Here is a 27579-nt window from a genome sequence, read left to right as displayed (position 1 = left end):
AGAAGAAGAAGAAGAAGAAGAAGAAGAAGAAGAAGAAGAAGAAGAAGAAGAAGAAGAAGAAGAAGAAGAAGAAGATTCAGGGCGGTACGAGGTGTCCGGCTTCTTTGAAGTGGCCAATGAATGGAGAGAATGGTGTGACGGGCGCTTCCACTGACCTACAGGGAGCTTAAGTTCCACCTTTAGACTGCACCTTTAGACTGAAGCTCCGCCTTTAGACTTAGACTACACCTTTAGACTGCACCTTTAGACTGCACCTTTAGACTGAAGCTCCGCCTTTAGACTTAGACTACACCTTTAGACTGCACCTTTAGACTGCACCTTTAGACTGCACCTTTAGACTGCACCTTTAGACTGCACCTTTAGACTACACCTTTAGACTGCACCTTTAGACTACACCTTTAGACTGCACCTTTAGACTGCACCTTTAGACTGCACCTTTAGACTGCACCTTTAGACTGCACCTTTAGACTGCACCTTTAGCCTACACCTTTAGCCTACACCATTAGACTGCACCTTTAGACTACACCTTTAGACTAAACCTTTAGACTGCACATTAGACTGCACCTTTAGACTGCACCTTTAGACTGCACCTTTAGACTGCACCTTTAGACTGCACCTTTAGACTGCACCTTTAGACTACACCTTTAGACTACACCTTTAGACTGCACCTTTAGACTACACCTTTAGACTGCACCTTTAGACTACACCTTTAGACTGCACTTTAGACTGCACCTTTAGACTACACCTTTAGACTGCACCCTTTAGACTACACCTTTAGACTGCACCTTTAGACTGCACCTTTAGACTGCACCTTTAGACTGCACATTTAGACTGCACATTTAGACTGCACCTTTAGACTGCACCTTTAGACTGCACCTTTAGACTGCACCTTTAGACTGCACATTTAGACTGCACCTTTAGACTGCACCTTTAGACTGCACATTTAGACTGCACATTTAGACTGCACCTTTAGACTGCACCTTTAGACTACACCTTTAGACTACACATTTAGACTACACCTTTAGACTACACATTCAGACTGCACCTTTAGACTACACCTTTAGACTGCACCTTTAGACTGCACATTTAGACTGCACATTTAGACTGCACCTTAGACTGCACCTTTAGACTGCACCTTTAGACTGCACATTTAGACTGCACCTTTAGACTGCACCTTTAGGACTGCACCTTTAGCCTACACCTTTAGCCTACACCATTAGACTGCACCTTTAGACTACACATTTAGACTACACATTTAGACTGCACCTTTAGACTGCACCTTTAGACTGCACCTTTAGACTACACCTTTAGACTACACCTTTAGACTGCACATTTAGACTACACCTTTAGACTGCACCTTTAGACTACACCTTTAGACTGCACCTTTAGACTACACCTTTAGACTGCACCTTTAGACTACACATTTAGACTGCACCTTTAGACTGCACCTTTAGACTGCACCTTTAGACTACACCTTTAGACTACACCTTTAGACTGCACATTTAGACTGCACCTTTAGACTGCACCTTTAGACTACACCTTTAGACTGCACCTTTAGACTACACCTTTAGACTACACCTTTAGACTACACCTTTAGACTGCACCTTTAGACTACACCTTTAGACTACACCTTTAGACTGCACCTTTAGACTACACCTTTAGACTACACCTTTAGACTACACCTTTAGACTACACCTTTAGACTGCACCTTTAGACTGCACCTTTAGACTGCACCTTTAGACTGCACATTTAGACTGCACCTTTAGACTGCACCTTAGACTGCACCTTTAGACTGCACCTTTAGACTGCACCTTTAGACTGCACCTTTAGACTACACCTTTAGACTACACCTTTAGACTGCACCTTTTTAGACTAAACCTTTAGACTAAACATTTAGACTACACCTTTAGACTACACCTTTAGACTGCACCTTTAGACTGCACCTTTAGACTGCACCTTTAGACTGCACATTTAGACTACACCTTTAGACTGCACCTTTAGACTGCACCTTTAGACTACACCTTTAGACTGCACCTTTAGACTGCACCTTTAGACTACACCTTTAGACTAAACCTTTACTCATAAAACGTCCCCTATGGACACAAGCCCTTAGACTGCACCTTTAGACTGCACCTTTAGACTGCACCTTTAGACTGCACCTTTAGACTACACCTTTAGACTGACACCTTTAGACTGCACCTTTAGACTGCACCTTTAGACTGCACCTTTAGACTGCACCTTTAGACTGCACCTTTAGACTACACCTTTAGACTGCACCTTTAGACTACACCTTTAGACTGCACCTTTAGACTGCACCTTTAGACTGCACCTTTAGCCTGCACCTTTAGACTACACCTTTAGACTGCACCTTTAGACTACACCTTTAGACTAAACCTTTACTCATAAAACATCCCCTATGGACACAAGCCCTTAGACTGCACCTTTAGACTGACGCTCCACGCTGTTGAAACTGGGCCACAGAGTGGCTCATGATGGAGGCGACGCGGCCTGTAATGTAATGTCTGTAAAGTGATGGTGACCGCGGCATAAAAATAGCCACTTATCCAACAGCAGGACAGAGTGAAGTTTAATGGGGGCCATCCCATAATGATTACTACACTGTCAAAATGATCTCTGTTGGCAGCAAGATACAAAGCAACCATGGAATCGTTCTGCGTGGAGAGACTGATGAGGATGGTCTGGCTAGACCGCTTTGAAATGTTCTGCATATAGACTGATTCATGTAAATAATGAGGAAGGTCTGTTGTTGTTGTTGATTACCAGCGATTGGAACTGTGTCTGTGTGTGTGTGTGTGTGCGTGTGTATCTGTATCTGTGTATGTGTGTGTGTGTGTGTGTCTCACCACTAGGTCGGGGTCCTGCATGAGGCTGAGGATGACCTCGTAGAGTAAAGGTCGAAGGTCGGATTTGAACTTGACTGATATCCACTGACCTATCAGCCAGATCACCCTCCGACGAATCAGCTTATACCTGGAGAGAAGAGAAGAGAAGGGGAGAAGAGAGGAGAAGAGAAAAGAAGGGGAGAAGAGAAGAGAAGAGAAGAGAAGAGAAGAGAAGAGAGGAGAGGAGAGGAGAGGAGAGGAGAGGAGAGGAGAGGAGAGGAGAGGAGAGGAGAGGAGAGGAGAGGAGAGGAGAGGAGAGGAGAGGAGAGGAGAGGAGAGGAGAGGAGAGGAGAGGAGAGAAGAAGAGAGAGAAGAGAAGAGAGGATAGGAGAGAATAGAGAAGAGAAGAGAAGGAGATACGCGAAGAGAAGAGGAAAGGAGAGCGAAGAGGAGATAAGAGAAGAGAAGATAAGAGGAGATAAGAGATAAGAAGGAGAGAAGAGAAGGAGATACGAGAAGAGAAGAGGAGATAAGAGGAGATAAGAGAAGAGAAGAGAAGAGAAGAGGAAAGGAGAGCGAAGAGGAGAGGAGAGGAGAGGAGAGGAGAGGAGAGGAGACGGGATGTATTATTTCCGACAACAGAGAAGTACTTACTTACCAGACACTAATCCTCCACTTCATCAGTGTCTTGATTGAGGAACCAAACAGCTGCTTCTCTAATCAAATCATTGATACTAATATTGAAAATGACTTGAGTCTGATTGCTGTAGGTGGGATGAGAGATGAAGCGGTGAGGGGATGAGGGGTGAGGTGTGAAGGGATGAGGGATGCTGTGTTGCGAGGGATGAGGGCAGCATCGTCATTCCACACCACTCCCTGTCTGTTATCATGGTGTTGAGCTGCTGGAGAAACGGTACCATCTGTTTTGTGATGAGAACCTATAATATTACACCACGCAAGCCTGAAGACGCCCTCACCCATATACCATATGTGTGCGTGCATTTGTGAGAGAGAGAGCGAGAGTGTGTGAGAGTGTGTGCGTGCGAGAGAGAGAAATAGTGTATTTGTGTGTGTGTGCGTGTGTGCGTGTGCGAGAGAGAGAGAGAGAGAGAGAGAGCGAGAGCGAGAGAGAGCGTGTGTGTGTATGTGTATGTGTGTGGTTGTCATTTAATTGGTGTGCCCAGAGAGGGCGAGACAGGAAGTATATCAGACAGGATATTGGAATCTACAGTGGAATGCTCCTACACGCAGTCACACACACACACACACACACACACACACACACACACACACACACACACACACACACACACACACACACACACACACACACACACACACACACACACACACACACACACACACACACACACACACACACACACACACACACACACACACACACACACACACACACACACACACACACACACACACACACACACACACACACACACACACAATAATACAACCCAGGGGAGAGACTGAGAACTAGACAAGAAAAGACACAAGAAGGAAGGATGTGTGTGTGTGTGTGTGTGTCTGTGTATTCCTGTGTGTACTGCTGTGGAGTTGTGTAATACGTGTGCGTGTCAGTGCTAACCTGTACCCCCAGGTGTGTCAGGGTCTCCAGAAACAGACACTAAAGTGAAGTCCTTACAAGGACAAAATTAGGCTTGAAAAGGGAACAGCGGCGCCTCCACCTGTAAACCCGCGAGCCCATGTGGTGAAGATACAGGAGAGAAGAGAACTTGTTACCGTGGAGACCTATCTCACCTCCACCACCTGGCAGAGGCCAACATCCCTCTCCTCGCCCGACACGGCGAGAGCTAAGACTTTGACCTTTGTCTGCGCCCGCCGTGGATGTCTCGAGTCATTTTAATAAATATCAGTAGTGCCCTCAAGACCCCTACGCTCTGCATCTTCTGGCCGCCTCAGACTCACTCCTATCAGACCCACTCCTATCCAAGCTCTGGGGGGGGGGGGTCATAAAAGAGAAGCCGGCTATTCTCTGTCCTTGCTCCACAATGACAGTGGAACAAACTTCCCACCAGTCAGGACGGCCGAAACCCCACCAATTTGCATGCCTGTCTTTTACTATCATGCACGTTGCCACTAAATAATCTTCCTTGCCTAGCCTATGCACAGACTATAACATATGACGTATATCACGTCGGTTAGGGTACCTTGTGTATACTGTACCCGTGTATACTGTATAGTTCACTTACTCATAGTCTATATTTAGATTCTAGTGTTTATTGTAACCATATTTAATGTAATATTTATGTATATTATATGTATAATATAACTTCCACCATGCTGCCTGAATTTCCCCAAGGGGATCAATAAAGGAATATCTCATCTCATTACTACCTACTATGCTAATATGTCTTTACTACTATGCACTCAAGACGGTGGCACTCGAGTTCAACACTGTTTGCTGAACATGGTTAGTTAGCTGCCAGAGTTGTACCCTTCCTTCCTGCTGATCTCTTATCGATGACACCTGGAACAATGCTGGAGTATGTGAGCAACGTCCTGGCTGTGGGAGAACTGCATTATGTGAGCAACGTCCTGGCTGTGGGAGAACTGCATTATGTGAGCAACGTCCTGGCTGTGGGAGAACTGCATTATGTGAGCAACGTCCTGGCTGTGGGAGAACTGCATTATGACAGCTGTGGCGTCCGCTCTCTCTCTCTCTCTATCCATCGGGGCTCTGAGCATCTGGCCCTGCTGCCGTCTGAGGCAACGCCTGCCTAGAATGAGAATCAGGGGATGGAGAGATGGAGGGATGGAGAGCATCTGGCCCTGCTGCTGTCTGAGGCAACGCCTGCCTAGAATGAGAATCAGGGGATGGAGAGATGGAGGGATGGAGATATGGAGAGATGGGGAGATGGAGGGATTGGGGAGATAGAGATGGAGGGATGGAAGAGGTGGAGGAATGGAGGGATGGGCGATGGGGGGATAGGGATTGGGGGATGGAGGGATGGGGGGATGGAGAGATGGAGATGGGGAGACGGAGGGATGGAGAGATGGGGGGATGGAGAGATGGGGGGATGGAGAGATAGAGAGATGGAGGGATGGAGAGATGGAGTTATGGGAGATGGATGAATGGGAGATGGATGAATGGGAGATGGAGGGATGAATGATGACGGGTGACATCGTTGGCTTGTTATTGTTAGACCTGTGAGGAACCAGAGACAGACAGGTCTGGGGCCGGAAGACAGAAGACATGACAACATGACATGAGGCATCACAGATAGACTGGAGAGCTGTGTGAGTGAGAGAGAGACAGAGACAGAGACAGAGAGAGAGAGAGCGAGAGAGAGAGAGAGAGAGAGCGAGAGCGAGAGAGAGACAGAGAGAGAGAGAGAGACAGAGAGAGAGACAGAGAGAGACAGAGAGAGAGAGAAACCACGGAGGAGGTGTTACCGGTGACAACGGACATCTTACAAAATGACGCTCAGTATCTGTGCTTACTCTGACCTTTGCATTTAGTCATGACATTTAGCTGAACGCTTTTAACCAAAGCAACTTACAAGTTCTGTAAAACAAGAACTCTGGCAGCTAAGGGTAAAGATTGTTCGTCAATCAGTGTTGAACTTGAGTGCTACAGTCTTGCATGAATAGTAGTATAGGCAAGGTAGATTCCTTAGTAGCAAAGTTCATAATAGTAGAGGACAGTACGAAGGTTAGTAGTTTTAATTTTTTTTACCGCCATGCGGCGACATTGCGTCCGTCCATCTACATCCGTTTTTAATACATTTTCTAATTAATACAGGTTCTAATTTAAAAATGAACTCAACACTAATACCTTCTGTCAATTTTATATCCGTTCATTGGCGGACGCATGTAGCTGCAGCCGTAGGTCTTTAGATGTTCCCCTGACTTTGAACAACACGGATGTTCACACTGTCCCCCTTATATTTAGTGCATCGTGCAAAACACACTGTTGCTGGTGTGGTCTGGTCTCTTCAGTCTTTCACTGCCACAGGGCCCAGCAGCCTCATTCTGGTGTGCTTCCTTCATCACACAAAACTTTACAGATTGCCTCATTATCGTTACCGGGTCCCTATTAGCACTGGGTTTAATATGCTGCACCGACCGAAAGAGCGCAGATAATTAGAGTTTTTTGTCTTTGATGGATGTGGGAACTGATAAGCAAAAATGAATTAAATGGGTTTCATGTCTATATTTACAGCAGATGCCGGCGGGCGAGTGATCTACCCGGCGGATGCCTGAACAGCGTAACACGGGTTACTTGAGGTGGCGACAGTGGCTCAGAAGGTAGAGGAGTCGTCTGGTAATTCAAAGGTTCTCAGGTTCGATTCCCGCTCCTCCCGGGGTAGTGTGTCGAAGAGTCCTCGAGCAAGACACTTAACCCCTAACTGCTCCCGATGAGCAGGTCGGCACCTTGCATGGTCGCCTCCGCCGTCGGGTGTGTGAATGTGAGTGAATGGGTCAAATGTGAGGAACAAATTGCAAAGCGATTTGGATAAAAGCTGTTATATAAATGCAGCCATTTACCATTTATCGGCAACACCGACTATACAGTGGCAAGCCTACAGAGAGCGAAAGAGGGGTGGAGAGAGTATGTGTGTGTGTGTACAGTATGTGTGTGTGTGTGTATGATAGAAGCACATCAGACGGAGAAGACTCCAGGGCCCTCATTTATCAAGTTTCCTCAGAAAATGTTCTATTTCCACACGTAAGCACAGAATTTAGAATGTGTGCACGCACAAAAAAAACTGGATTTATCACATGTGCGTACACAGGTCCTACGCACACCTGTCATGATAAATATCACCTTGCTCCTACGCTGAGGCTCGTGCACACTTTCAAGTATTTGCATACCAAAACCGCCCCGATTAACCATATACGGTAATGGAACACCCCATGAAATGTGGAAAAATGGACTAAACCGAGGAAAGCGTGTTATGAGACAGGCTGACAGACGTGTACACGTACGGTGATGTCGGATATGTTATCTATTAACCATTGCTGCCTGGGCAGCGCAAACACTAATAAAGACCGTGCTGGAATATGACTGCCTTTTTCCGTTTTGTTTGATTAATACCCAGGGATTAAAGTTCTCCTCAATTTTATTCCAAATCGCGACGGATTTTCCGTCAATTTTCTACCTGCTGCATATGATTTCTAGAGGCATACAATCTATATTGATGTCAGTATTGGGTAGCCTATATAAACAATAATACGAGAGCATATACAAGAACAATGAATCTCACTGCCATGTATGATGTAGCCTGCCTATGTGATCAATACAAACTGAATTCCATCATGTTTGTGTGCGGGAGCTCACAAGGCTGTTGTCACAATGGGTGGTACAGTAATAACAGTCTACACAATATCACGATGGACCATGCCATGTAGCCTATGTTCTATTATGACATGATCTGTGACGACAAATGTTCTAGAATGTTTGATTATGACACCATACTCTGACAGCATGCCTATGATCAATAAAAACGCGAACTTGAATCCCATCATCATATTTACATAGTCTGTCCACTATCTTTATTACTTTGTTATTCTCCCCCCCCCCCCCCATCTATGTAAAGCGACCTTGCATGGGTCTCTTGAAAGGCGCTATGTAAAATGAAGCTATTATTATTATTGTTGTTGTTATTATTATTATCATCATGTCTGTGTGCTGAGCTCAGTGAAGTTTCAACGGAGCGAGGTAATCTATTCTAATCAACAAATTGAAGTAGAAAGCATTCAGTTGTGGCCAATCTTATTTGCAAACATGACACAAAATAATAGTACTGTATGTCGCTTTTCATTTGAAACAATATTTAATGGCGTTTGGAGGTGGGTGTTCTGCTTCTGCCCCCCGTGCCAAACAAGCAAGCCAACCTCTTGTTCCCGCATGAGCCCGTTATAATTACACTACTGTCGCTATTTTACAATGAACTATAATGAATTACGGGTCATACAGAAGTTGAACACGCCAGTGTTGGAAGTAATGCACGGAAGCTTATTTCCGCGTTGAAACTAATGCATGAACTGAGGAGCGCTTATGCCGTAGTAACGATATTCTACCACTGGGCGTCAGCTAAGCATGCTCAGAGCTGTGCGTAGACATAAGCACAAAGTCAAGCACAAGTTCAAATTGATAGATCCCACACTTTGCTTAGAAATGGTCGTACGCACGGCTTAAGCACATATCTGTGCGTACGTCACGTTGATACATGAGGGCCCAGGGACGTGGGACTTGTATGGCGACAGGCGAGTTATTAACCTCTTAGCGTGTTTTTTGAAATATGAAAGCCCATCGAAAGCCCTGGGTCTCTTCTCTCAAAAGACTACACTCAAATCCTCGCCTTTTTCCGACTATGCCCTGAGATTTCTATAACTCATATTTCACTAATCATAACACTTAAAATTGTTGGTGTACTAACGTAGTGCTGAAAATATACACATTAACTGCTGTTTTGGGGGGAGGGGGATGGGCAGGTGATCCAGCCTCTCAGGTAGTACTGGAGCCTGGGGGGCTTTGCTTAGATCACGATGCACAGGCAGATATTGTTGTGGGAAAAAAGTCCTAGAAACTGGCTTTGATCAGATGAGAAAAAGAGCTCACCGACGGTGGATGTGAAAGTTGTCTCGGGTGTTTTTATTTATTTAATAACTTTTTAAATCAGGTCCAGTAAATCCCCTCTCGAAGGCAGAACACATCTAGGCGGAGGGGTGGAGGGATGGCGGTGTGGAGTGATGGAGGAGACGGAAGATAAACAAACAAGGGCTGACACTCAAGTTTGGCAGCAGCAGGAACCAGAGACAAGACCGAACTCTGGACCGGAAGCCAGAAAATGAGAAAAAAACCTGTGACAGAAATGTTATCTATGTCAAAGTCAAAGTTAAGTTTAGTCATTTTTCCATTGACATGGAAGCACGAGATACAGTACTCAGGTCTCAGTTACAGCCATTTGATGCTAGATATACACTAAATAAATAAATACAATACTGATCCTCATGACAGACATACAAAAAAATCCATTAGAAACTAATCATTCAATAAAAACGGTCAATAAAAACAGTGAATTGATTCAGTAGCAAACTAATCCAAAATAAGAAACCTAGTCTAATTCAGTAAAACTGATTTAATTCAATAAGACCAATAGATTCACTGTGTTAAATCTCTGGAAAATGTTGACGCCTCTTTTTATTCGGGACACCGGCATCGACGACGACTCTGACGAGCAGCTCTGTGAAATTTAAAAAAAAACGTTATTTCCAAGAATTGGTGTTTTTTCTTTTCCTACTGCTCGGTTTTAGAGAGTCGTTCCTTATCTTCATTGGGGAAAGTCTGGGGGTGTTGCATAATGTGGTTTTTATGGGTTTTTTTGTTCTGGATCTATTGTGATGTTTCTTTTTGATCTGTGAAGCCTATGAGGACAATTTGTTGTGATTCCAGGCTATACTTAATACATTTGATTTAATTTCATTTGAATTATGCAAGATGTCAATCAATGCGTCCTCGTCATTGAATGAAGAGACCTTGTCTGCTCACGACACGAGCCACAAGTAGCCGATTAGCCAGGGGGGGATATAAATGGTAAATGTGCTTTACAATATTTGTTCCTCACATTCCCCCACCCACTCACACATTCACACACCAATGGCGGAAGCGACCATGCGGGGTGCCGACCTGCTCATCGGGAGCAGTTAGGACTTAGGAGGTTAAGTGTCTTGCTCAAGGACACTTCGAAACGCTGCCCGGGAGGAGCGGGAATCGAACTGGGAACCTTCTGACTACCAGACTACCTCCTGAGCCACATTGTCTCAGACGATTATATACGCATCTCAGTATATGGTCTGCAATACGATTAACAGTAAATAAATGTACCATTAAGCCACGTAACGATTCAATATACACCTTTTAATCAGGTCCAGTAAAGTCCCTCTCGAAGCAGAACCCATCCAGGCGGAGGGATGGAGGGATGATGAGACGGCAGATAAGCGATGAGTGTTTGTAACCAGAGACAGACTGAGCTCTGGGCCGGAAGCCAGAAGATAAGAAACCCACAATGTGACGGAAAGAAAAAGAATTGCGTATTCAAAGAGAACAAGCAAAGCATCCATTACTCTGTGTCTTTCACCGTGTGGTCGCGTCCAAGTGCCAGAGAACACTGGCTTTTGGGCAGCGGCCCAGACCCTCGCTTCGTCTGAACGCATCAGTCTTTGTGATCTGCGTTAAAAAAAAACAGCAGCTTGGCAAAAAGCTAACTCACTCCAGGAGGAAAGTGCAGCTGTGACGACATCTAGACTGAATAACGATCACAATACGGTCAGCTGTGACGACATCTAGACTGAATAACGATCACAATACGGTCAGCTGTGACGACATCTAGACTGAATAACGATCACAATACGGTCAGCTGTGACGACATCTAGACTGAATAACGATCACAATACGGTCAGCTGTGACGACATCTAGACTGAATAACGATCACAATACGGTCAGCTGTGACGACATCTAGACTGAATAACGATCACAATACGGTCAGCTGTGACGACATCTAGACTGAATAACGATCACAATACGGTCAGCTGTGACGACATCTAGACTGAATAACGATCACAATACGGTCAGCTGTGACGACATCTAGACTGAATAACGATCACAATACGGTCAGCTGTGACGACATCTAGACTGAATAACGATCACAATACGGTCAGCTGTGACGACATCTAGACTGAATAACGATCACAATACGGTCAGCTGTGACGACATCTAGACTGAATAACGATCAATACGGATGAATATCTGTTGTCAAACAAGCACTTAAATATATATATCTAACCCTAACTAACCTTACTGGCATGCAGACAGTAACCATCACTCTATAGTCTATATTCATATTCACATTGAGAGAGAAGAAGGGGAGAAAGAGAGACAGAAAGAGAAAGACAGATAGAGAGACAGACAGAGAGTGAGAGACAGAGAGAGAGACAGAGAAGGGGAGAAAGAGAGACTGACCTATTGCTAGGTTTTAGTGAGTTTTTCCTTACCTTCGCGTGGGGTATGTCTGGGAGTGTTGCATTTATTTTAAATTGTTTGGACTTTATGGTGTTTTGTTCTCGACTTATTGTGATGTTTCTTCTTGACTTGTTTAAAGAAGACATGTCCGGCCCATGGGGACATTAACGTGTGTTGTCGGGCCTTACAAATACATTTTATTTGATTTGATTTGATGAAAGAGTGAGAGAGAGCGAGGGAGAACAAGGATGAGGTGAACTGCTGCTTCCAGGAAACTAACTCGAGACACCTTCTCATTGATTCTGTTCCATGTACCTGTTGGCTCTAATAGACAGAGTGGTTGTGAAGAAGTCTCTACGGTCAGGACCCCACTGACGGGGATCACAGAGCAGCCGTTAAATCACTTTGCATTACCGCCACTAATGATCCACATCATCCACACACCATCTCTCAGCTATAAAACCAACCATTAATTAAAGCCACAATACATTTCCCATGAGCCTCTTTGCTCTGTTGCCTCAGTGTGCTTTCTTGTTGAAGAAAAAGAAGCAGCAGAAGAAAAAGAAGCAGCAGAAGAAGAAGCAGCAGCAGAAGAAGAAGGAGCAGCAGAAGAAGAAGAAGGAGCAGCAGAAGAAGAAGAAGGAGCAGCAGAAGAAGAACTTATGTCAATAAGAGTGTGCGTACGTGCGTGCGTGTGTGTGTGTGCACTGATTCCCAATGGATCCCAACCGATCACAATGGGTCAATATGCAGCTGCTGGAAGCCACACTGTGGACTCACACAAGCGTTTGGAATAACATATGGATGGTTTACAGAACGGAAGGAGACGCAGAAAGAGACAGAGGAATATGATACAGAGGATGAAGGACGTGAGACCATTGGACACTGTCTTTTATATTGTACTACTACTACTATAGGATATAGGATATACTGTGTGTGCGTGTGTGTGCGTGTGTCTGTGTGTATGTGTATGTGTATCAGCGTTTCCGTTAGCCGGTAATTACCGGTATTTGACCGGCAAAATCTGTTGAAGTCCGACATATTTAATCTCTCCGGTCATAATGTCCGGTGAAAATAATTCCCTCTAAGCACAATTAGATTATTTGAATTGTATTAAAATAGACTAAAATTAAATAGCCTATGCGATGAACGAAACAATCATTACATTTGTTTCATCGTTGCTTCACCAAGCAGCCGGTCTAATAATGACACCGCTGTGTCAGCGCGAGCTTGCTGCTCCTAGATTTGTGAGAAGCATCCATCTGCAGCCCCACAGAATGCAGTACTCCAATCCAGCCATTGGCAATTCAGCTGTTGGGTGGGCGGCGCTGCTGAGCCCAGACCGGACCGGACCTAAAAACACCGCTGCTCTGTCGGTCTGCAGCTCCATGCTTCACGTAAATCTAAAAGCCAGCTCGCGCTGACACAGCGGTGTCACTATTAGACCGGCTGCTTGGTGAAGCAACGATGAAACAAATGTAATGATTGTTTCGTTCATCGCATAGGCTATTTAATTTTAGTCTATTTTAATACAATTCAAATAATCAAATTGTGCTTAGAGGGAATTATTTTCACAGGACATTATGACCAGCACCAAGTCGTTGGGAGGTGGAGTCATCACGCAAACCCACGATAATGTTGCCGTCTCTCTCTGCCAAATTTCTCAGTTCTTCGCTTGATATAATTAATACAAATGTCCAATATAACGGAATTCGTTAGCTCATAAAAATGTGATTATAACAGACTGCTGTTTAATGTCGGGCAGACTGCCCACCGACACCTCAAGTCGGCAGCAGCACGAAGTCTCGAGGGACTTATTTTATTTGGAATATATTAATGACTGTATACGCAAAAGTAGCCTAGTTTTAAGTTAAAATATTATAAATGCCTTGATGATGTCATTCTTATATAGGCCTATCAATTGTTTTTAAGCTCAATAAACTCTGACCGGAATTTATCCCATTTGTACCGGACACTCAGACCTGCAAAAAAAAATTCTAACGGAAACCCTGATGTGTATGTGTATGTGTGTCTGTGTGTGTGTGTGTGTGTGTGTGTGTGTGTGTGTGTGTGTGTGTGTGTGTGTGTGTGTATGTGTGTCTGTGTGTGTGTGTGTGTGTGTGTGTGTGTGTGTGTGTGTGTGTGTGTGTGTGTGTGTGTGTGTGTGTGTGTGTGTGTGTGTGTGTGTGTGTGTGTCATATAGGAGACAAGAGTTTAGGTTGGAGAGGGGCTGGTGAGCCATAGAGAGAAATATAGTGTGTGTCCTTGTTTTCATATCCTTGTGGGGACTGAATGTCAGGTTATGGCTAAAGACAACGGAATGTCCGTGTGAGCGAGCGAGCGTGTGAGTGAGTGAGTGAGTGAGTGAGTGAGTGTCTGTGTGTGTGTCAAGGAAACTATAAAAGAAGGAAGGGTCATCACGTCAGAATACCAGCATTATATACCAAGGAAATTATAAAAGAGGGAAGGGTCGGGGCGCTCCAGTAGCACACCATATAGCGCGCTGAGTCGCAAAGCGGTCGTCCCGGGTTCGCTTCTCACACCCGGTGACCATTTGCCGCATGTCTTCCCTACTTCTCCTCCCGTTCTCCCTCTCTCCTCTATCGGTCCTGCGTGGCCAGAAAAAGCTGTAAAAATGCTAAAAAAGATAATTAACAAAAAAAATAGGGAAGGGTCATGATGTCAGAATACCAGCGTTCTAATGCTCTGCTTCTATCTAAGCCTGTATATTATTCACAATATAGCAGCTACAGTATCTGAGGAAATAGACGACCAGGCACAGAAAATAGGGTGTTGTTAACCCTTTCACTGCCACACGACAGAAGGTTAACCCTTTAGTATCACAACCCCCCCCCCCCCCCCCCCCCCCGACACCTTCAGTCTGAGAGCAGCCCTGCCTTTGTTAGTCTGATGACTTGTGATCCCGCTTCTATCCCCAGTAAGGCTGTCCCCGAAGCCTGTTTTTGGGATTCCGACTTGGTCAGGGTTTTTCGAACAAACGTACGAACCTTCGTTTTTAATTAAAAAAAATAAAAAAATGTATCAACTTTCCAGCCCCAGACCCAGCCCAGGGAGAAGCCCCAGCCAACTAATTCAATTAAATCAACTGTCTTTAATGAATATAACTCATCAGTTTCTTGTAATATTATAATATTAGTGTAGCCGAGTCTTTATCTGTAACTGTGAAGAAAAACCAGAATGAAAAAACATTTAATAAAAAAATATATTTTTTATTAAAAATTAAAAATTCAAATGTTGATTTAGAATTCGAATGCCACCGTAACGAACGAAGGTTCGAACCATTGGGCTCAGCCCTAATCCCCAGGCCATCAGGATGCTCAGTGACTCTTTGCATTACTAAACCAACAGGATGTTAAATGGCCTCGCTCCCCTTTGTGTAATTCACTCACAGTTCGAGCCGTTGTTGTTTTACGAGAACATTTTATCGTTATGTATCGTTATGAGCCATTCAGTCTGAGGAGCGCGCTCTGGACTTAATCTATGCCCACTGCTGCCAGTCAGGCTTCTATGCCTGATGCAGATACAATTTAACACAAACGGTTCCAAAGATATTAATGTTTCACACCGCCAACAAAGTAGCCGCACCCCCGGGGGATAATTTGTTGCATGTCTTCCCAACTTCTTCTCCCTCTCCTCCTCTGTCGGTCATGTCTGACCATGAAAAAGCTGGAAAAACGCTAAAAAGATTTTTTTTTTTTTTTTTAATGCATACGGCCGAGCGGTTTAATGATGCTCCGATGCGAACGCGGTCAAACCTTCATGCCGCCTGACGCGGTGGGCGGGCGGCCCTCCGGGGTTTATTACGAGTCAATTTCAGTTTCAATCTTATCATCGGGTTGGGAAGTGGATGTTCTTTTCCAATTTCAAACTCCACCCTCGCCAATTATAGAGCTCTCGACGTGACGAGGTTGTCCGACCCGTCCTGTGATAAATAATTGAGAATGAGTGAATGCTTTGCAAGATCTGTTTACAGTTTGAATTGATTGAGTTGACATGTTCTGAGCCCCCTGCTGTACTCACTATACACACACGACTGTGTGGCCAAGTTCAGCTCCAACTCCATATTGAAGTTTGCGGACGACACAGTGGTGGTGGGGCTGATCTCTGACAACTACGAGAAGGCCTACCGGGAGGAGGTTGAGGTACTGGAACGTTGGTGCCAGGACAACAGCCTGCTCCTGAACATTGGTAAAACCAAGGAGCTGATCGTGGATTATAGGAGAGGACAGCAGGAGACACACACACCACTGAGGATAAACGGGGCTACCATGGACAGGGTGAGCAGCTTTAAGTACCTGGGGGTCCACATCGCAGAGGATCTGACATGGACAACACACATAGACACAGTCGTAAAAAAGGCGAAGCAGCGCCTCTACCTAAGGAAGTTCAGAGTATCTGGGAAGATACTCCAGTCCTTCTACTCCGGAGCTGTAGAGAGCATCTTGACTGGAAACATCACTGCCTGGTATGGAAACAGCACGGCACAGGACAAGAAGGCCCTACAGAGAGTGGTGCGCTCAGCCGAGCATACCACAGGTATTGCACTACCACCCCTGCAGGTTCTATACAACAAGAGGTGCAAATCCAGAGCCTGCAGAATAATGAAAGACCCACACCACCCCAACAACAGCCTGTTCATGCTGCTGAGGTCAGGCAGACGCCTGCGAACCCCAGCTACTAGGACAGAGAGGCTTCGGCTCAGCTTCCCCCAGGCCATTGAGCCTTGAACACTGAACACTGATCTCTCCACACACAAGCACACATGAGCACACACACGACACACACACTGTACACGCTCACACACTAGCAGCCACTTTAACATGAGCAAGCACACACTCATGCTGCACACGCCCACACTTATGGCCACTAAGGAAAGGTCACTTTGAAAATAGTATAGCATAACCTGAGATTGTATAAAATAGCAATGTACAGAAAGACCCAGTGCCTCATCCGTAGCTAACAGTGTATTGCACTACCACAGGACCTAGCATGTCCTTCATGCTCTGTAAATAACTTATGTACAAATACCGATATGCCCTACTATGTTACTTGTTTATTGCACAATGTTGTTTTATTGGATTCTATTATATGTTGTTACTACTGTATTGCACATCGTTGCGAGCAAGACCACCCGCATTTCATTGTATACTTGTATGCCGTGACAAATAAAACTCTTGACTTGACCTGTTTTTACACCTGTTTTTATACACCGGTTTTTATACACCTGTTTTTACACTTGTTTTTATACACCTGCTTTTATCTCACCACGCTTTTATTGATAGATATGGTTTTATTGGATTTTATCATGTGCTTATTTTTTATTCATGATGCAGACAGAAGCGACACTGAATGTGAACTGTCAACATCTGTATGCTGGGTGAGCTGTGAGATACCCTGAATTTCCCCAATGGGATTAATAAAGTATCTATCTATCCATCTATCTATATAGTATATATAGGCATGTAAAAACGGATTATATACTGTACAAGGAATATGTAGATGTGGAGGGTGTTGACGTTGAATCTGGCTCTGCAGCTTGGCCTTTGCAGCTCGGCCTTTGCAGCTCAGCCTACCGCGTGACGGAGAAGAAGGCAAGTGGACGTGACGGCTGTGGTCAGTTAATATTAAGTAAGAAGAGGTAGCCGTGCTTTAGTTCCATCACATGTTCATTTGACTCTCCATCCGTTATTAAAGCTTCTTCAGACCCACAGGGACGCTCAGGTTGAGGTCCAGTAGGCTAGTTGTTATAGCTCACGTGACGGTGGGACAGAAATGTATTTCATTTCCAACGTCTCGTGTGAGCCAATATCGCCTATTAGTATTCATACACTTCACGCTTCTCACGTTTAAACCGGCATAAACTCTTATGAATATTGAGGAATTTTGTGAGATGAATGAATGAATGAATGAATTAATGATCATTATTTATATAGCGCTTTTCTAGACCCTTAAATTGCTTTACAATGTAGGGTGGAAATTAGGGCTGGGCGATATAACGATAATTATCGCAATATATTTTAATAATCGATGTAAAAAAATATATATATCGAATAAATATTTTTCCGAATAAATATTTTTTTTGTGACCTGCAACAGGGCAGTTTTAAAACCAGAGACAGTGGACAGACTTGTCCTTCTTGCCTGCAACTTTAAAGTAATGGATTTGCTTATCCAAATGACAATACTGGTCCATTAAAACTTGTTGCGTATTCCTTCTCTCGCAATGCACTGTCAAACTGTGAACAAAAGCAAGTGACAGCGACCAAAAAACACTGTTGCCTCACGACATGGATTTACATAAATTAAAGTCACACACACAGGCTTCTATCAATTCTAATAACAAAAAAGTCCTGGATATTCATATTATATATAAATGTAAATATTCCTAAACACAAATATTACACAGGTAATTACTCAAAAGATAATAAACCATTCTTGGGGTTATTTACATCGAATATTGAGTGATATGATATTGTTATCGATATCAATCTTTGGAATGCAGCTGATCCTATGCTGAGGAAATCTCCATCTCTGCTTATTTTTAAAGCAAACTACAAAAAAATGCTCATATCCAAAAGTAGTAGATAGATAAATAGGTCATACATGTAGGTATGATTTTGGTTATGTGGGTGGGTAGGTTTGTAGGCAGGTGGGTGGGTTGTTATATATTATTATGTATGCAGTATATAGTATATGCATGTATGTACTGTGTGTATGTATGTTTGTATTAACACGTATCTTTTTAATGTATTCTGGTATTTTATAATATGTATATTTTTGTATGTTTGATTTTATAAAACAGGGGAAGTTCTCGATAAGCCTCTAGGCTTCTAACTTCTCCTTCACAATGGTTATAACTTATTATTAAGGCTGTCAAATATATCGCGTTAATATCGCGTTAACTCCCGATTCTATTAATGCCACAAATTTTTTTAACTCAAGATTAACTAAAAAAAAAAAAAAAAAAAAAAAATGTTTTACTAGACTTCACTCAGGTGTATTATTGATGCTCTCATTGATACTATGTTTGTTTCTGAAGTGTGTGTGTGTGTGTGTGTGTGTGTGTGTGTGTGTGTGTGTGTGTGTGTGTGTGTGTGTGTGTGTGTGTGTGTGTGTGTGTGTGTGTGTGTGTGTGAGATATAGAGAGAGAGGGGGGTGAGAGAGATGAGGAAGGGGCAAAAGAGAAAAAGAGCTGGGAGAGTGTGTGTGTGAGGGAGAGAGGGGGGTGTGTGATTAATCAGCCCTTGTGTGTGTGAATGTAACAAGTTCCTAACGTTTTCTTTCCCCTATTATTTCATGCACACTTTATTCATTGTTTTAAATTATTATTTTCTTTTAAGTTATTTTGTGCATCACTCTGTTTTGAATTTGATGCAAATTTGCAATGCATGAGGGTCATCCTTTTGTGTTAAATGGCTGCACAAAGCAAGCATTTGTTGACTCGCATGTTGATAAGAGTATTAAAACTTGGAACTTGAAAAAGATCTGTTTAAGGTAAAAAAAAAAAAATGCGATTAATTTGCGATTAATCGCGAGTTAACTATGGACAATCATGCGATTAATCGAGTTAAATATTTTAATCGTTTGACAGCACTACTTATTATGTATTGTTTTTACTTTTGTTTAACTGTGTTAATAAATAAATACAAATACAGCGATTGATATCAGCCAATCAAGGGGGGGGGGAGGGATGATTAGGTGGCCTTGATGGAACAGGCTTCCATGTGGAACAGCTTTCAGAACTGGATTGCTTCTATACTGCCAGCAGGGAGACCATTGTACAAGCAACAACGATGTCTGCATTTGATTGTGGTGACATTCTGTGCATGCATCTCCCTCCACCTTAACCCTTTCACTGCCACACTACAGAAGGTTAACCCTTTACTATCACACTACCGACGGTTACCCTAGACATCTTCAAAACTGCTCTCAAAACACACCTCTTCAACAAGGCTTTTCCCCATTAGTTAGTTTAGATTAGGTTCATTATCCCTTGCCTGCCCTCATCCCCACCTTTTCCCCTACTGCCCCCTTTCCCTAGCCCTCTTGATTGTGAAGCGACCTTGGGTTTGCTGAAAGGCGCTATAGACATTTTATTTATTATTATTATCCTTTTCCATTCATTTGTGCTAAACTAGGCTAGCGTGATAGCTAGATAGCTTTCTACTGCACGCGCAGAGAGAAGATTGGTATCTATTAGGGATGGGCATGAGTAATGTTTTCCCAGATCGAGTACTCTCATGAATCACTCAGGTAGTGCATAAAGTGCATGGCAGCAGCAATGACGAGATATTGTGTGGAGTCTCACACACACACACACACACACACACACACACACACACACACACACACACACACACACACTGATTATGTTTCACACTGCGGACATAACAATGCACAGCAATATACTTGATGCTATAATCCATTTGAATTATACATTCAAAATTGAATTATGAACTATAAATGACCTTATTATGGCTAAGTCATACATCTATGGATAGGGAAAAAGCTCCTCTTTCCAATGGCAGTGTTAAATGTGGATTTAGTCATTTCCTCGCATTTTTATGATAAAAAAGCGATATAATTCGCATTATTCTGATAAATTCGTATTTCTCGGAAAGTTTTCAAAACATCGGTAAACAAACGTAGTGCTGCAAATATACACTTTGACTGCTGTTTTGATAGGGTTAGGGTATTTACTCTTGGCTACATTTGAAAAAGAAACAACATTAATTAATACGGTCTGTATTGATCGATTTGTGATAAAACAGCAGGGTCCCCCAATTTTACAGACTAACAGGTTAAGCCACAACACTCGTCTGCCTGCTTCCTTTTCCTGGTTTCCACGGAGACCAACCCGGAGGACTGCTGAAGGGTGCCAGCCAGCCGCGGGGAATTAACGGTGCACCCGTCCTCCGCATCCCCCGGACTCCCGGGGAGTTTTCTCTCTCTCTCTCTCTTGTTGTTTTTTGCGGGGGTACCGGAAGCTTGGTGCGTCAGACGAGAGCTTGAATTTAAAGTGCAGCCTCCAGTTCAGTGTTGCAGTTTTAATTCTTTTGCTTGAAATTGGTCTAAGTGGTATTAAAAAGTCTTACATTTTACTTGTTGAAACCTGCAGATATATATATATATATATAAATAAATGAGTGTGCTGGGCAGCTGGGTTTGAGTTGAGCTGAACTCAGTGGATTGGCGCTCTCTTGTCAAAACTATTGGGGGGAAGTGGTGTGTTTTGTTTTGAGACGTAGACCAGTTGTCCATCCCCATGCCCATCAAATCTGCCCCCTCCATCGAGTCTTTTAAATCGAAACTCAAAACCCACCTATACCGCCTGGCCTTCCCTGACTCACTCAGACTCTTGCCTTGCTTGTTGACGTGTTGTTTTGTTTCCTTGTCTATCCGTTGGTTGTTTTTATTTTCTGTTTATTCTATACTTTTCTTTGTTCTTAGCTATGTGAAGCACTTTGGTTGACAAGTGTCATGTCTAAATGTGCTATATAAATAGACAGACAGACAGTTGGTGTTAGTTTTTCAACACTCTGTTGTTCTCGTTTAGGCATCTGTCTGCTTTCCCAGCCCTTGCCGTTATACTTTACTGCCGTTGGTAAATGATAAATGGTAGGATAAAATAATAACACCTGTTCAAGCAACCGAGAGACAATTACTTTCTCTCTGTATGTCTCTCCCCCTCTCTCTCTCTCTCTCTCTCTCTCTATCTCCCCGCTCTCCGTCTCTGTCTGTGTCCCCCTATCTCTCTATCTCTCTCCCTGTCTCTCTCTCCATCTGTGTGTGTGTCTCTCTCTCTGTCTCTCTCCCTCTGTGTGTCTCTCTCTGTCTCTCTCCCCGTGTGTCTCTCTCTGTCTCTCTCCATCTGTGTGTGTGTATCTCCCTGTCTCTCCCTCTGTGTGTGTGTGTCTCTCTCTCTGTCTCTCTCCATCTGTGTGTGTGTCTCTCTCTCTGTCTCTCTCCCTCTGTGTGTGTGTGTGTGTCTCTCTCTCTCTGTGTGTGTGTCTCTCGCTCTGTTTCTCTCCCTCAGTGTGTGTGTCTCTCTCTGTCTCTCTCCCTCTGTGTGTGTGTCTCTCTCTCTGTCTCTCTCCCTCTGTGTGTGTCTCTCTCTGTCTCTCTCCCTCTGTGTGTCTCTCTCTGTCTCTCTCCCTCTGTGTGTGTCTCTCTCTCTCTGGCTCTCTCCCTCTGTGTATGTCTCTCTCTCTGTCTCTCTCCATCTGTGTGTGTGTCTCTCTCTGTCTCTCTCCATCTGTGTGTGTGTCTCTCTCTCTGTCTCTCTCCCTCTGTGTGTCTCTCTCTCTCTCTGTCTCTCTCCCTCTGTGTGTATGTCTCTCTCTCTGTCTCTCTCCATCTGTGTGTGTGTCTCTCTGTCTCTCTCCCTCTGTGTGCGTGTCTCTCTCCGTCTATCTCCGTCTCTCTCCCTCTGTGTGTGTGTGTCTCTCTCTCTCCCTCTGTGTGTGTGTGTCTCTCTCTCTCTGTCTCTCTCCCTGTGTGTGTGTGTGTCTCTCTCTCTGTCTCTGTGTGTGTGTCTCTGTCTCTCTCTCTGATGTGGGTCGGGGGCTCTCTCTCTCTCTCTGATGTGGGTCAGGGTCTCTCTCTCTCATAATCCAACTCATCACAACAGAGGAAGTTCTGGGTTTGTGCTTGGCGGAGGTAGTGACTGAGACGAGGAGAGCGAAAGAGAGACAGGAGAGATGAAGCCTCTCCCAGGTGGTGGAGGGACAGATGAAGAACAGCGTTGTTTGAAAAGGGGCGCGTCCGCGGGGCCCACCTGTCCGCGGGGCCACCTGTCCGCGGGGCCCACCTGTCCGCGGGGCCCACCTGTTCTCAGAGAGACAGGAGGAGGGAGATGGTGACAGACAGCGGAAGATGAGTGAAGGATGGAGGAGATTAAGGACACCCAGCGGAGGAGCAAGGAGGAGGCGGGGGGCAGTCTGTCCCTCCCTCCGGCCCCCGCAGAGAGCCCACGTCGTGGGCAGAGGGGCCGCTACGTTGCCCTTGACAGACGCTTGCCACGTCCACAGCCTTTTAGCTTGATACCGTTTAACCAAACTTTTAATAGTTCTATAAAACATAGAGAGAGAGACAGAGACAGAGAGAGAGAGAGAGAGAGAGAGAGAGAGAGAGAGAGAGAGAGAGAGAGAGAGAGAGAGAGAGAGAGAGAGAGAGAGAGAGAGAGAGGGGGGGGGGGGAGGGAGGGAGGGAGGGAGGGAGGGAGGGAGGGAGGGAGGGAGGGAGGGAGAGAGAGAGAGAGAGACGATGGGGGGAACAGACAGAGAGAGAAGAGTAATTGTCTCTCGGTTGCTTGAACAAGTGTTCATTATTTTATCCTACCATTTATCATTTACTAACCGCAGTAAAGTATAACAGCAAGGGCTGGGAAAGCAGACAGATGCCTAAACGAGAACAACAGAGTGTCAGATGACGACAAGGGCACACCGGGCCAGCTTCCCACCCCCAAACACTACCCACCCCTCCCCCAAACACTACCGATTGTGTTCGTAGGGACGACTGACCCAAGCTGGAGGTACCGCTGACGGCGGGAATCGAACCCAGAGTCCCTGCGGTGGTAGGGGAGTGCTTAAGACTACCAACTCTGCCGCACCCGAACCATGAGATTCTTTCCACAAGATTGCATGTAGGAAACACAAAACTGACTGAAATTGATTAGTTGTCAGAATCCTGATGACTATCAGTGGACTAACACAGTCTTACATGAAGGAGCGGACAGCCCTGCAGCTGCAGACGTCAGGGACGAGGACGGGGAGACGGAGTGTCGAAGATAAAGACATGTCCTGCTCTCGTATACCCAGGGAATACACTTGTGTCAAGCTCTTCAAAGGACTGGAGGGGATATATCCTATCAGACACACACACACACACAGGCGGATTCAGCAGCGCACACACACACACAAATCAAAGAGTTGAAAAGTTCTATAATTATACTCAGCCGAAAAGTTCTAGTTTATATAACCAACCTAGTTCCATGTGATGCATTTGGAGTCTCGAGAAAAGTTAATCTCTGTAGAATTTTCAGATGTGTTATTTAATAATTTTTCAATTTGATTAATGTTCTCTCATATACCGTATATATATATACCGTAAGGTTATCCTATAACCCTAGTTATAGGATACTGGCTGAGCGTCTCGCTCTGCCTTCTGAGATAACCCATTATCTCCAGCACCTAGTGTGCTCCGGGGAACAAAACAAATGCACCCACTTGCACGTGACCACGCCACTCCCATGCGTCCCCTATATTACGCCGGAAGTGGTCACGCCTCACCCTTCCCAGTTCGATTTCCATAAGCGGAAAACATCCAAGGGACCTCAGGGCGCTAAGAGCGAGACGCTCAGCCAGTATCATATAACTATGGTTATAGGATAACCTTACGTACTATATCAACTGTACTATACCTTCTGAGATAAAGGGCAGAGCGGACGCGGCGCCCCGACAAGTGTACCCCCTGAGGGCCCGTAAGCCCCAGCCAGGGAGGAGGGGAGTTCCGTCCACCTGCCCATCCTAACAAAGGGGGGGAGGCAGTCAACTCCACCAAAGTGCGAAAAAAGGGGGAACCAGGCACCCCTGAACACACAGCGCAAGCGGGACCGCGTGTGACACAGCACCCCGCGGTCCACACCCACACAGTAGGGTTCAGACACATCTCCTCCAGATTCACCCTTTCAGCAGCCAAACCATCAATGGCTGCCCCAGAACAGGATGCAGAAACAGCGTCCTGTGAGCCTGGGAGAGGGCCCGCGGCGACTCCGGAACAGGCCACGCCGGGGCCACCAAGAGCTGAATCAGGGCCGGGAACCACACAGCCGTGGCCCGGTCCGGCGCGACCAGGATCAAAGTCCACAGCTGAGCCATCAGGTCTATGGGGGGGAACGCGTACAGAATCCCGGGCGGCCACGGATACATCGAGAAGGCATCCACCCCCAGAGGGGGGTTGTCCTTCCGACTGACCGAGAACCACAAGGGGCACTGGTGGGACTGTCTGCTCGCAAACAGGTCCACCGTGGCCTCCCCGAATCTGTCCCAGACCTGTCTGACTATGTCTGGACGTAGTCCCCACTCGTCGGGGTGAGGACCGCCCGCGACATCACATCTGCACCCACATTCTCCCTGCCGGGGATGTGGAGAGCCCTCAGGCTGCCCAGATTGAGAGACGCCCATAGCCAGAGCTTGACCGCCACCCAGTGCAGACGGGGGGAGCGTACTCCCCTGTGTCTGTTGATATACGACGCTGCCGTCGTGTTGTCCGTCCTGATCAAAACATGCATGTCCACCACAAGGCGGCCAAGCCGCTTGAGGACCAGAAGGACTGCCTTCAATTCCAACACATTGATATGTAGAGCAGACCGGGCAGCATGGTACTGCCATCTGCCCCCTACTACGTGGGCCCGACATGTCCCCCCCATCCCGTGAGGGAGGCGTCGGTGAAGACCGTGACGTGTGATAGCCTGCTGCCCATGGGGACCCAGCTAGTGAGGGCACCAGGCCTCCCCCAGTGGTTGAGATCACCCAGTACTGACAGGGGAACCTTCAGCCGCTTCCACTTGTCTCTCACCGGGTCTATTTTCATCCTGGAAAACCACCTCTGTATCCTCCTCATGAAGAGGAGACCAAGAGGGACCACAGAGTGAGCAGATGCCATCATACCGAGGAGGCGCATCACGGACAACGCCTTAACCGTCCTGCCAGGACGGAACCTCCTGAGCGTGCCGAGAATATCCTCCCGCCGCTGATCATGGGCCTTGAGCTTAGAACCAAGCCCAAGTACTCCACCTGTTGACTGGGAAGAGGAGTACTCTTCTTCCAGTTCACAGCAAAAGCCAGACTGGTGAGGAATTCCACCACCAGCCTGGTATGAGACCTGGCGATCTCCTCTGACCGGCTGAGGACCAGAATGTCGTCGAGGTAGAATAAGATTTGTATCCCCTGACGACGCAGAGGGCCCAGCGCGGTCTCCACGCACTTGGTGAATGTGCGAGGAGCCAGAGAGTAGCCGAACGGCAGCCGCTGGTACTCGTACGTTATGCCCTGAAACAGGAAGCGTAGTAATTTCCTGTGAGGAGGGAAGATCGGGATGTGAAAATACGCATCCTTTAGGTCTATGGAGGTGAACCAGTCTCCCACTCTGACAGCGCTTAGCAGGTGTTTGACGGTCAACATTCTGAACTCTCTCGCCACAATCAGTCGATTGAACGCAGACAGGTCCAGTATAGGTCTGACACCTCCCGATTTCTTGGGCACCAGAAAATACCGGGAGTAAACGCCACACATCGCGTCCTCCCTTGGGACCACGACGATGGCCTGCTTCGCCAACAGAGATTGGATCTCGTCGGCCAGAGCTGTCACTGCTGCGGACCCTGACAAAAGGGTCTGTACCAAACCCAAAAATGGAGGGTGGGGTTGTGTAAACTGTAACACAAGCCCCTCCCTCAACGTTCTCTCCATCCACCTCGACATATGGCACTGCTGTAACCATACGTGACGATAATCCCAAAGCGCACCCGCAGCCAACTGGCGCTGGTCCGCCAGGAACCGTAGATAGGAGGCCCGGTCCCAGATTAGACACATAGCCATAATTTAAAACATAGATTAGGCGATATTAACGTTAACATTGAAGTGGATGGTGGCATCAAGGGGGTAAAAAGGAAAACACGGCGTGGCACTCAAAGTGTTAATATTAGTCTACCTGTGATGACATTATTAATGTTAGTCTACCTGTGATGACATTATTAATATTAGTCTACCTGTGATGACATTATTAATGTGAGTCTACCTGTGATGACATTATTAATGTTAGTCTACCTGTGATGACATTATTAATGTGAGTCTACCTGTGATGACATTATTAATGTTAGTCTACCTGTGATGACATTATTATTGTGAGTCTACCTGTGATGACATTATTAATGTTAGTCTACCTGTGATGACATTATTAATGTTAGTCTACCTGTGATGACATTATTAATGTTAGTCTACCTGTGATGACATTATTAATGTGAGTCTACCTGTGATGACATTATTAATGTTAGTCTACCTGTGATGACATTATTAATGTTAGTCTACCTGTGATGACATTATTAATGTGAGTCTACCTGTGATGACATTATTAATGTGAGTCTACCTGTGATGACATTATTAATCTTAGTCTACCTGTGGTGACATTATTAATGTGAGTCTACCTGTGATGACATTATTAATGTTAGTCTACCTGTGATGACATTATTAATGTTAGTCTACCTGTGATGACATTATTAATGTTAGTCTACCTGTGGTGACATTATTAATGTTAGTCTACCTGTGATGACATTATTAATGTGAGTCTACCTGTGGTGACATTAGTCTACCTGTGATGACATTATTAATGTTAGTCTACCTGTGATGACATTATTAATGTTAGTCTACCTGTGATGACATTATTAATGTTAGTCTACCTGTGGTGACATTATTAATGTTAGTCTACCTGTGATGACATTATTAATGTGAGTCTACCTGTGATGACATTATTAATGTGAGTCTACCTGTGATGACATTATTAATGTTAGTCTACCTGTGATGACATTATTAATGTTAGTCTACCTGTGATGACATTATTAATGTTAGTCTACCTGTGATGACATTATTAATGTTAGTCTACCTGTGATGACATTATTAATGTTAGTCTACCTGTGGTGACATTATTAATGTTAGTC

General features: G+C 45.2%; 1 protein-coding gene across 1 annotated transcript in view; it reads right to left on the bottom strand.

Moving 5' to 3' along the window:
* The window catches only part of ipo11 (importin 11), a 577792-nt gene that overhangs the window by 385159 nt on the left and 165054 nt on the right, over positions 1-27579 (bottom strand). The window contains exon 16 of the mRNA XM_084323169.1: positions 2865-2991. Within this exon, the coding sequence (XP_084179295.1) occupies positions 2865-2991 (127 nt within the window). The remainder of the gene's footprint in view (positions 1-2864; positions 2992-27579) is intronic.

The sequence above is a fragment of the Notolepis coatsorum genome, assembly GCF_963971535.1.
Source record: "Notolepis coatsorum genome assembly, chromosome: 10".
In the NCBI taxonomy this organism is placed as follows: Eukaryota; Metazoa; Chordata; class Actinopteri; order Aulopiformes; family Paralepididae; genus Notolepis; species Notolepis coatsorum.
The sequence above is the reverse complement of the archived record's forward strand: the minus strand, read 5'-3'. Positions and strand labels throughout refer to the sequence as shown.